Source organism: Amblyomma maculatum, chromosome 7, assembly GCF_055883805.1.
Source record: "Amblyomma maculatum isolate TAMU_Amacu chromosome 7, ASM5588380v1, whole genome shotgun sequence".
Taxonomy (NCBI): Eukaryota; Metazoa; Arthropoda; class Arachnida; order Ixodida; family Ixodidae; genus Amblyomma; species Amblyomma maculatum.
The window spans coordinates 91,800,131-91,812,110 of record NC_139350.1 but is presented as its reverse complement, the minus strand read 5'-3'; the positions used below and the strand labels follow the sequence as shown (position 1 = coordinate 91,812,110).

The 11,980-nt window shown below is 49.2% G+C and overlaps 1 protein-coding gene across 1 annotated transcript; it reads right to left on the bottom strand.

Moving 5' to 3' along the window:
* Nucleotides 1-9,698: 9,698 nt before the first annotated feature.
* Nucleotides 9,699-11,420, bottom strand: LOC146183949 (uncharacterized). Its single transcript, XM_084608445.1, has one exon. The coding sequence runs from the start codon at nt 11,418-11,420 to the stop codon at nt 9,699-9,701; it is 1,722 nt and encodes a 573-aa protein (XP_084464571.1).
* Nucleotides 11,421-11,980: the final 560 nt, after the last annotated feature.

The following is an 11,980-nucleotide window of genomic DNA, read 5'->3' as shown; positions in this document are numbered from 1 at the left end:
AGATGGCGAGCGCGGAGAATGCGGCGGCGCGGGGTGTCACCACCCAAAGGGTGTCACCACCCTGTACGGCGGCGCTGGTATCGAGGCACCTTATCGGATGGATGGAATATAGGAGCGTCCCCTTTGAAACGGGGTGGTAGCAGTAGCTATCATGCTCATTTTTCTCCATATATCTTAATTATTGATTTAGAATGGTTAACTAAACCATCATTCTATTTATTAAATTTTGCCCCTACATTACTAACATTATGTCACTTCTCTGCTTTTAAGCCACCAATCTTCCAGCCGTTTTTTGCTAGTTTCCACCGCCGGTTTAATCACCCGGCCACTGTTATCTCTAAACCCCAGAGCTTCAGGAACAGTGATTGCGCCTGCATCAACTTCCGGATGGATACCATTGCATTCGAGTATAATATGGTCAATTGTTTCACTGGAGTTTCCACATACAGCACATGCGTCATCTCCATTGTTAAATTACTTTTTGTAGCTGCGTGTTCTAAGGCACCCTGATCTAGCTTCAAAAAGTAGGGCACTGCCTCTTGAGTTATCAAAGAAATCTTCCTTCCTGATCTGCATTTTCCACTTTCGGTATAATTCCACACTCTGTCTTTTTTTCATCGAATTTATCCAATTTTTACCCTCTGTGTTTTTCACCTGTTGCTTAATGCTCTTTAATTCTCCGTCCTTGTTACTAGCATACTTACTAGTTAGTTTCCTAGTTCTTTTCCTCCATTGTGAGTCAACGCTTTTTAGGTACAGGTATTTAAATACCTTAGCTGCCCATCTGTTACTGTCCAATTTCCTCAGGCGTTCCTCATATAATATTTTACTCTGAGCTTCCCGTACTTCGAAAGATGCCCAGCCCATATCTCCCTGTACCGTCTCATTTGTAGTTTTGCCGTGGGCACCTAGTGCTAATCGTCGAACGGATCTCTGATTTGTTTCTAATGTCGACTGTACCTCTGATTTTAGGCACAAAACCGCATTTCCGAAAGTAAGTCCAGGCACCATAATTCCTTTCCAAATACCCCTCAATACCTCATACCTATTGTATCCCCACAATGCCTTATGCTTCATTATCCCGGCATTCCTTCGCCCTTTGGCCTTAAGTGATTGCTCATGCTTTCCAATGCATGCCAATCCTTCGTTTACCCATACCCCCAAATATTTATATTCTGCTACTCTAGGTATTTCAAGGCCTTGAATTTTAAGACCCTGATCAGTTGAGCCGTTGAAAATCATTAGACCCGACTTAACTGCGCTGAAACTGAAGCCTAGAGCGTCCCCTTCGTCTCCGCAATACTTAACTAGAGTTTGCAATTCTTCCAGACTCTCAGCTAGCCGCACAATATCGTCTGCATACATCAAACCGGGGAGGCGCTGCTCTACCGCCTTTCCACCTAATCTGTATGACAGGTTAAAACCTAGGTTGCGGTCTTGTATCCTCCGTTCCAGGTTTATCATATAAAGCATGAACAGCACCGGTGATAGAGGACAGCCTTGCCTTAATCCTTTGCATACTTTGACATCCTCCGTACTTCTTATCCCTTCCCACGTAATTTCTACTTTGTTATCCCGGTATATTTCCTGTAGGAACTCTATTATCTCATAACCGCTACCTTCTTCTTTTAATATGTTCCACAGGAGTTCCCTGCTTACGTTGTCGTACGCCCCGTTTATGTCCAGGAAGGCCAAATACAAAGGTCTATTTTCCACTCTAGATATTTCGATGCATTGGGTAAGCACGAACAGGCAATCATCTAAGCGCCTACCATTTCTAAAGCCGTTCTGAAGTTCTCCGAGTATCTTGTTACTTTCAACCCATGCTTGCACCTTTAATTTCACCGCCTGCATGGCTAACCTGTACATTACAGATGTTATGGTAATCGGTCTCTAGGATTTTATGAGCATCCTTTCTCCTTTCCCTTTATAAATCAAAGTCATTTTACTCTGCCGCCAGCTGTCCGGAATTTGCTTATTCGCTATGACTGTTTCCAAAGCTTTTAACAACGTTTCCTTACTTTTTGGACCGAGTTCATTAATCAGCTTGATCGGAATTCCATCTATTCCTGTAGATGTGTTTTTAGGAATATTTTTTTCTGCCTTTTTCCAGTTTAGATTGGTCAGTTCTAAGGTGCTTTGTATTCTGCTACCTTGTGTTGCTTCCTGATTTGCGGAGATTACCCTATCGTCGTTCTTAAATGACTCGGCTATAACTGATGTAATGTAGTTCACTGCGTTGTCTCCCTTTAAACAATTTCCCTCGTTATCTTGAATCCGATCTTGCTTTCTTTGATTCTTCTTCCCTAGCCAGCTTATATGGTTCCAGAATTTTCTTGCTCCGCCTCTAGAGGCATCGTGTATATCAGCCGTCCAGCGATCGGTGGACTGTCTTATTTTACTTTGGACGAGGGCCTGCACTTGAAGTTTCTTTTGTCGATATGATTCCCATTTTTGGTCGATTTCCTCCTGAGAAGCCTGTGCTTTCTTTGCAATTCGGTGTTCCCTTGAAGCAGCCCGTCGTTGTTCAATAGCTTCCCTGATTTCCTTATTCCACCAGCTCCGTGGCTTCCTCTTTCCATTCCAGCGGTTTGCTACTTCAACCTCCTGAATTTTACTCCTTATGAGTAGTTCTACCTGTTCATAATCCCAGTCTTCCATGGGGCTTTTCTCTATTGCTTCCTCTATGTCTGCTGCTATCTGCGCTATTTGATCGTCGTTTAATTTTGTGTTTACGTTTTGTCTAAGTTCCATTTCTCTTTTCATCAAGGGCCCCATCTGCAGACTAATACGTTTATGATCACTTCCCAGACTACACTCCCCTTCTTCGTCTATTTCCATTTTTGTGACCTTGCTATAAATTTCCTGCGACATTAGACAATAGTCAATGGTCGTTTGCCTGTTGCGGAATTCCCACGCGATTTGGCCTTCACATTTTGTTTCTCTATTTACTATAACTAGATCGTGTCGCTCAAAGAAATTTAGCATTAGCTTCCCGTTACAATCCGTGTATCCATCCAGATCGTCGATGTGGCCGTTCATGTCCCCCAGCAGAATAATATGGCCCCGTTTCCAAACTGGCTTATATCGTCACTGAGACACTCAACAAGATCCCTGTTTTCTTGCCTGCATTGGTGTCCTGTTCCTAAATAAACTACCCCTAGCCATGTCCTTATGCCGGCAATGGTTCCTGAAACCCAGATATGTTCTTTACAAGATGATTTAATTCTTTGCCAATTTGTTCCCTGGTATATCAACATACCTACCCCTCCACCCTTTTTTTCCGTTCTCGTTCTGTTGCACCCTTCCCAGACGTAGCCTTCTATAAACGGCGGATCTTCTAGATCCCTGAGATGAGTCTCGCAAAGAGCGTACACACCTATTTTGTCATCCTCACGTACGCACACAAAAAATTACTGTAGTTGCGGCCGCGTCACAGGCACCGTTATCGACGCATAGGCGCGCACTGCTGCCTGGTGGCGCCTGGAGGAACTGACGAACTTACAACATTTGGCTGGGGCGCGCACCGATTGGAACGGCCGAAGAGAAACACGCGCGCGAGGGTGATCTCGGAGGCCATGTGCTGACATAGGCGGCGTCATCGCAATGTATGGCGCCGGCTGAGGAGTGAGCCCACTACCCAATTCTAGCTCACTTTAATGATGGATTCTAGCCACTGTAGTGATGGTGGCCCACCCTTTATTGCAGGTCGCCGGTGTAACTTCACAAAGCTAAAAGCGTGGTCATATAAAAGAACAGCACAAAAAAAATTACTGTAGTTGCGGCCGCGTCACAGGTATGTTGTTCCCTGGTGCTAGGATATAGGCACCGTTATTAGCCCCGAGAATAGGGTGCCTAGGGTGCCTCGATACCAGCGCCGCCGTACAGGGTGGTGACACCCTTTGGCATGCCCCGCGCCGCCGCTTTCTCCGCGCTTGCCATCTTGGGGCAAGTCGCTTCAAGCCGTTGCTGCGGAGTGTCCGAAGCGGTTGTGCTGTGCGCTGGGTGCTGGGCGATTGAACTGTGTTCAGTCGCGAAAACTAGCATGCCAGGCTGCTGTGTTCCATTGTGTGCTGGCTCAGCAAAAAAGAAAAAAAAAAGGAGCCAGATGTTTTCGTTCTCCATGGGATAAGAGACGGAGAAATGTATGGGACGCGAAAGTGAAGCGTGAAGACTGCGAAGTAAGCCACAATACCGGTGCTTCTTTTATGCATTCATAAAATTGTGTCACCCATCTGCTTGTAATCACGAGCTTTGTGCGGTTTTTGGCTTCCGCATCTAGCATTGTGCGCAACAGATTTTGGTCTGCCTTCTTCAACGTTGAAGCAGGTCGAAGCATCGCATTGCCTGGCATCGGGAGTAGCGCACTGTGTTTTTTAAGTGTAAATTTTGAATTTTCAGCGTACGTGAGGGCTTATATAAACTAAATATATGGACAATTGCGTCTGCTATGTTGTAGTCACTCGGGGAAATTTAGTGTAACTTTCAGTGAGTGACACTCGACTTTAGTATGATTCGCGTAGTGTCACACAATAATATCTGTTGTTGAGGATCTGCCTTTCTGTGTTCATAGCCGCACCAAGAAGATGTGGAGAAGGTCGAGCCTGGTATTTGTCAAAGGAATGCACCATTGTGCCCTTTCGATCGCTCCCCTTTACATTCGATCTTGAAAGCTGGTGGCAACCGCCGAGGCTTCAGATTCATACAGATTACATTCCCTCTCTCCTTCTCGGGAAATAATACAATGGAGAGCGACGGATGGCATGTCATCTCGCGACAGAGTATGAAGTGAAACAGTTTGTAACAATTATTTTGGTCGCAAAAAAAAAAAAAACACCCCGTGAGTTGGCCGCGCTGGAATTTGGCAAGTGGGCTTATCGCTAGTACAACATTTCGCGAAACAGAGATAACAGGTCCTCTGAAGCTGTTCTTTTTTAATTATACACAGGAGCAGTTTTACGTGAGGTTTTTGAGATTTGCAATAATATAAAAAGTTGGGTTCTCATGAAAATTAGGTCGTTTTAAGCATATGATTGGCAGCTCGACAAGTCTCAAAGGAACTTCTCTCGTGAGCTGGAAGGTGTAGCGGCATCATTTTTTGAAAGCGGTCGTGAGGAAGCAAGGTTCTTGCGCAGTACAACAGTTCATCCAGAATGCAGCTTTTTCTTCCCTGTATAATAACTACGCATCGCGAGGCGATGTTCACACCCTTTTGTCCCCGCAAGTACTCGTCTGAGGTTAAGCCAAATTTTGGTGAAACTAAATTTGACAGCCTGACACCCGAATTAGCGCTGTCGCTTGTTTGGCATCCATGGAAAAATTTTTGATCGTACATGTAAATATCGCATTGCTTCCATAATGTTTTTATTATTTCATTCATTTGCGTGCACACTACAAAATACGCAAAATGACTGTTTCGTCGCCTATCTCATTTTAGCGCCAGTTCGAGGGCAAACACAGTGTATGGACGGTGGCTCCTCAAGTCAACAGCTGTCCCGACATTGTTTGATTGCGTGTAAAAATTATCGGAACAAAACGACATCTTCCGCTTGAAGAGTCGAGTAAAATCCTATAAATGCCTTATCGAACAAACCGTTCCGATTCGATTCCAGTGGTTGATTGCGCGGAATACCCAAATCTTATGAACAGACTTTAGAGCGGTTTGGGACGATCCGCTTGCGCGTTTACTTCAGTTGGCTAAGTCAGCCAGAAAAATCGGATGATGGGTACGGCAGCAAAACTGTAGCTGACGCCAACTTTTATTAAAAGATGTCTCCTAGGCGTGCATCCAAAATCAGCTTCAAAGTCTTAATGAGGATTGTTTTGGAATAAAATGCCGTGTGCATCAGCATGCGACACGTGTCAAAGGTTGATTTACGCATCGTTTTTATGCTGTGTCTTTTCTACGGTTTACGATGGGCCAATGCGATACAAATTATTTTCGATATACGGCTCCCTGAAACGTACACATGGTTGTTCATCTATAGCAATAAACGCAACTGAATGTTATGCACCTCATAAACTCAATCATGGCCGGAAGTGCAAAATGCATTGCTTTATAAAACAGCCAGTCGTCAAAATAACCGCATTTGAACATCTGAGACGGCGAAAGAGTAAATGCTTACCATCTGCAATTTGATCATTTCCTCTTAAACTATGCATGCTAGCAAGCAGTAGTTGCTTTCACATTTTTTTTTTTTTCGAGCGAAAAAGCGCTCAGGATTGCGAGTATGTGTGTAAAAACGGTACACAGCCGAGCCTGCTAGCGCAAGCGCGTGCTGAATAAGAAATCGGGCCGCTGCTCCAAGCCCGCCGTATCTGAGCTTGCCCCAACATGGCGCGGTCGAAGGCGGTGTCTCCATCCCAACGTTAATAGAACTAAGATCAGTTGCCAAACTGAGAGCTGTTTCGCGGCGCCGCCACCGCTGGCTGCTTTGAGCGGCGCTGCAGTTCTACCAGGCTCTCGTCGGCCCGAACGTGGGTTGAACACGTGCAGTGCGGGCAGCATGAGTACAGTGCGTTCCCGACTCGGCTGCTGCAGTGATCGTTTTTTGTGCTACCTGTGCTATCATGCAAAGTTGAAGGGGCTACAGTAACCATGCCGACATGCTGCGTGCCGGGCTGTGCGAGCGCGGTTACAAGAGCGACAACACTGACAACACAGCGAGGCGTTTTTTCTCGGCTCCGCGTGACGCGGATCTCCGTGCGCCATGGGACCGCGCGATTCCGCGTGTTGACAGGAAACTTTCTGACAAATCACGTTTGTGCGATCTTTATTTCTACGATGAAGACATACTGAAGACGTACAGTCATATAATTAATGGCAAGGAAGTAAAAATCGATAGGGGCAAATGGAACCTCGCTGAAGGATGTGTACTGAAGGTTTTCCCTAACTGACAAGCGCTCATTTGTCCCTGGAGTGCTCAAGCACCCTTCAAGCTCCCTGACTGAACTGGTGACTGACATTAAGTCAGTGGTCGAGCGACAAACAAAGACAGAAAAAGTTTTTGGAAATCTGTTCTGTACCTGCTTTTGAGCAGGAAGCTACCCCGAATAGGTTGTAGCCTGCACAGTTCACTGTGCAAGTGGTGAAGTTTTATTTGGTAATGCGGATGCATTTTTAGACACGATTCCTATCCGAGAGGAGCAATGTGAGTAGTCAGGTTAAAAATGCAAGGAAGAAGTCTCGCCTGCTGTAATTTGTGCATTCAGTAAAGTGTGAAAAAGTACTGTGAATAAAATGTAAAATTACATTTACTTGTGTGTCTATCTGTAGCCCACTGCGTGAAAGGTCGCAAAAAAAAAAGAGTACTTGCGACGCGGGCGCAGGCCAGTAACGATAAATCCACAGTTGGGAATCCCAAAAAGACTAAATTTGATTGTCTCGAGCTGTTGGCGTCTAACCTCCTGTGTAAGCTCTCTTCTCTTGCTGGAAGAAAGAAACCGACAACTCAAGTAGCAGAAGTTCGCTCTTTTCGCGGCACAGATTGCGCGCGGCGCTCGGCTAAAAGTCACATGCATGCATATTAACGAAATGAATGCAATGCGCAAAATTCGCTTATTCCGTTAAACTGCACCACAGACATTGCGGCTCTTTGCTGCAAAAGCGCTGGTAATTTTTTTTTTGTTAAACATGCACATGCATGCGGTTGAGCAGAAACTGCAGAAACATACTTCGAACTGACGATGAACCTTGCAATGATCATATCGTTAGCATTATTGCACGTTTCTCATATGCCAATTCGGGGAATAAACTAGCAAAACAACTTTCCTAAAAAAACAAAACAACGGTAGCGTTGCCTGAACAGCGCTCACCTGTATCGCTCGAGTTGCTGCAGTAAAGTTTTGCAGCATGCTCGCCACACACGGTTCAGACTTGATTGGTGACTGTGAGCAATGAACGATAAGTACGGCATTTAGGACACCAAGTAATTTAACATTCCCGAATGCTACATGCTACGCCGAACGGCCGGGCCCGAAGCGTTTGATTGTGCTTCGACAGCGGCCAAGCAGCGGCTAGATAGAGCCTGTTTCGACGGCAGCGCCACCTCGCGTTAAAATTGACGCGCCGCTTCAGCAGCATGGAGAACCCGGAGAGTTTGGCAACTGATCTTAGTTCTATTAGCGTGAGCCCACTACCCAATTCAGAGTTAATACAAAGACTCTAGAGCCTCTAGAGGGAAAGCTGCCCGTTCCATAGAGTTAATACAAAGACTCTAGAGGGAAAGCTGCCCGTTCACCCAATGCATTCGAGTGGTGACCGCGTGATTGCCGCCATGGCGATGGCGATATGGTCGTACCCTTTTGAACGGGCGATCACCCAGTGGGATCTGACCAGCAAAAAATAAATAAAATTAAATAAATAAATAAATAAATAAAAGAAAGAAAAGGAAAAAGGAGAGTATAGATGTTAGTTCACTCAACGTCTTTGCGCCGCTCCGGCCGCACTGCTCCTCGTGCCCACCAGAACTCCAGCCGTCTCTTCGTGCATTCCACGACTGCACCAAGGGATTCTACTGCGCTCCCCTCTTCGTGTGACGCCGCAGTGCTTCGGTGCTTCCTTCTGCCATGTCAGCCGTGCTGCCTGCGAAGCCAAGGGCGACCGGCAGCGACGCCGTGCGAGGGGCGGGAGAAATCGCAACACATCCAAGTATCACGTGCTCCAAAGTTTCCTCCTCCGCTCCGCAGAGGGCGCAGTCGGATACGCACTTGCTAGTGAACCTAGATCGCCACTGCCGCGTCCTCAAGGCTCCACACCTGGCTTCAGCCAGTAGCCCGCTCCCCACGGAGTTGTCATAAAATGGTTCTGGGCTAATCCCTGTCTTCTGCGCGCTGTACAAAGCCAGGGATGACTTCTCCTTTGCCCTGCGCATCCACTCAGCTGTCTCAGCTTTCTTCACCTTTAGCTTGAGCTTCTTCCCCTGGCTCACCGCCGGTACATCCGAGAGGCATACCGTTGGCAGATGGTACCTTCTCTGCAGCCTCGCTATCCGCCTTGTCCACTTCGTTGCTATTCCAGCATACACCAGGTGGATTAGCGTCTGATGTGCCAGGTTACTTGCCGGGAGGCGCATCAGTCGGTCCTCATATTTTGCTTTGGCCGCCGCCTCTCTCACTGAGAAAGAGGACCATCCGACCTCGCCCTGGACTCCCTCCACCGCTATGTGTTTGGGCACCCCTAAAGCTACCCAGCCGACTGCCCTCTGCTGTCGCTCAAGAAACTCCCGAGTGCCGGCGGAGATGCACAGAACTGCATTTGAATATGTCAGCGCTGGCACCGCTACCATTTTCCATAGGGCTCTCGTCACCTCGTAGCGGTTAAACGCCCAGAGCGTCCGACGGCCCAACATACCCTTACAGCGAGCCGTTTTCCCCCGCATTTCCCTCTCGTGTTGCCCGAGGTAGTTTGCCCCTGCCGACAACCGGACGCCGAGGTATTTGGCGGAATCCACCCTCTCTATCTGATTTCCCTGAAGTTCCCACCTGTGCCCGCTCAGCTTGTCCCTCTCGCCCCATGCCATCACTACACACTTTGCTGGGCTGAACTTCAGTCGACGCTCGCTCATTCCCGTAGCACAAATGTCCAGTAGTCTCTGTAGCTCTTCTGGTGTCCCTGCGAGGACCGCAAAATCATCGGCATACACCAGCGCTGGTATACGTCGCTCGACCTTCACCCCGGCCTCTAGATGCTCAAACCGTCATCCGTGCCCAGACACCGCCAGCTGCTCCGTGACCACTGCGACGTACAACATGAACAGCAGTGGTGACAGTGGACACCCCTGCCGTAGCCCCTTCGGGCTCTCCAAGAAGCTAGTCCTCTGACCCGCCCCCTCCACGCAAGCTCTAACATCGGCGTACAGATCTTGCAGTAGCTCGATGCTGGACTCCTCAAGGCCAAAACCCCGCAGGACGCTCCACAATATGGCTCGGTACACATTATCATAAGCCTTAGCGATGTCCAGGTACGCCACGAAGAGTGGGTTTCCCGTCTGCTGTGCTATTTCTATGCACTGTGTGAGGACAAATAAATTGTCCTCAATGCGCCGTCCCGCCCGGAAACCATTTTGGAGCTCCCCAAGAGCCCAATTTCTCTCTGCCCACGCTTGCAATCGGGCCTTTGTCACCTGTGCGGTTACTCTGTACAGTACCGGGGTCACTGCTATTGGCCTGTAGTTGTCCAGGCACTCTTTGTCCCCGGTCCCCTTATACAGAGGCTTTATTCTTGTCAGTCTCCAGTCCTCCGGGATCTTTGCATCCTCCAGCACCTGTGCGACGGAGTCTTTCAACTTTGACTGTGCCTTAGGCCCCAGTGCCTTGATCAGGCTCATGGGGATGCCATCACATCCCATTGCGGTCTTGGCCTCCACCCTCTTCACTGCCCGTTCCCACACCCGATCCGTAGGTGCTGCACGAAGGTCTGCCGCAAGGTCTTCTGCTAACTGTTTTCGGGGCTCGCTCATCTCTCTTCCTTCGAGCTCCGTGTCCACCGGCGACCCCTGCATCATGCACCACCACTTCTCCAGGATTGGGACACAGGCCGGCCCTGTAACCGCCTCGCCCCCTGGGGCCGCTTTCAATGCTGCTGGGCTCTGGGTCTGCCCTGTCTCCTTAACCCAGCGCCAGAAACGCTGAGGCGCCTGCCGGCCCGCTGCTCTCAGCTCATCCATCATCTTGCGGTTAAAGATGTGGAGCCGCGACTGGATCAAAGCCGCTGCCTCCTGTTTCCGGGTCCTATATAAGTCCCACGCATTGGCAATGGCCTCCTTGTCCTGCCCCTTGACAGCTTGGCGGTGTATTCTACTCGCCGCTCGACGCCGGAGTATGGCCGCCGCCACCTCTGGGCTCCACCAAGCTTCCGCCCTATGATGGCCTCTGGTACGCTCCTTGCATGCCGTGAGCTGTCCTACCATCTCTCCTATCATCGCGTCGTAGGAGTCTAAGAACGCCACTCGTGCCTCCAGACACTTTGCTATCTTTCGCAGCTCGGCCTCGCTAAGCCGCCCTTGTGTTGACTTCTGGGGCCGTTCCCGTCCCCGGTGCACGTGCCCAAACAGCAGGCGCAACCGATTGTGGTCGCTCCCCAAATTTCTTTCGCCCTCCTCATCGACGACCATTCGCTCTAGCTCCTCGTAGAGCCTTTCTGTCATCAGGCAGAAATCAATGCCCGACTGCATGCCCCTACATGCCCAGGTTGTACGCCCCTCGCATTTGCCCGAGCCGTTCACCATGACAAGCCGCTCCCCATCCACCAACTTTAACAGCTGCCTGCCGTTTGCGTCTGCGTGCCCGTCGAGGTCCTCGATGTGGGCATTAAAGTCACCGACTATCACGAGTTCCGACTGGGCTCGAAGCGTTCGTATGTCCTGCGTTAGACACTCGTACAGACCCTCGTTGTACTCTACAGCCCCGCCTGAGCGCATGTATACCACTGCCAACGCCACTGGTTTACCTCCTATCGCTCCAGCTAGCCACATGTGCTCCTGGCACGACTGCCTGGTGCGACTCCACCTGCCAGGCTCCGCCCATAAACACCCTACTCCTCCCCCTTGGCGTTCCGACCCTTGGCGGTTACAGGCCTCCCACCCGTATCCATCGACTTGAGGGGGAGTCTCTACTTCCCGCAGATGCGTTTCTGCCACTGCGAAAACGTCAATCTGGCGTTTTGCAAGTTCCGTGCTCAGCTCTGCCCATTTTTGCGCCCTCCGACCTCCTTGCATATTCAGGAAGGCGATAGATAGATTCGTTGTCCTTCGCTGTTTGAGGGTGTTTACCTCTTCGTGTGCGGGTTCCCACTCTTGAACTACACTGTCCCTGGGGTTGACGCTTACCCACGCCTGGTTTTGGGGAGTCATTATCTTCCAGCCCATCTGAGTCCCCGCGCCTCCGGTAGTGAGTCAGTAACCCTCCCCCGCCTGAAGCAGTAGTTTCGCCCCTCACCATTTTCTGAGTGCGCTGATCGTCCGGTCGCCCCACCCTCTCG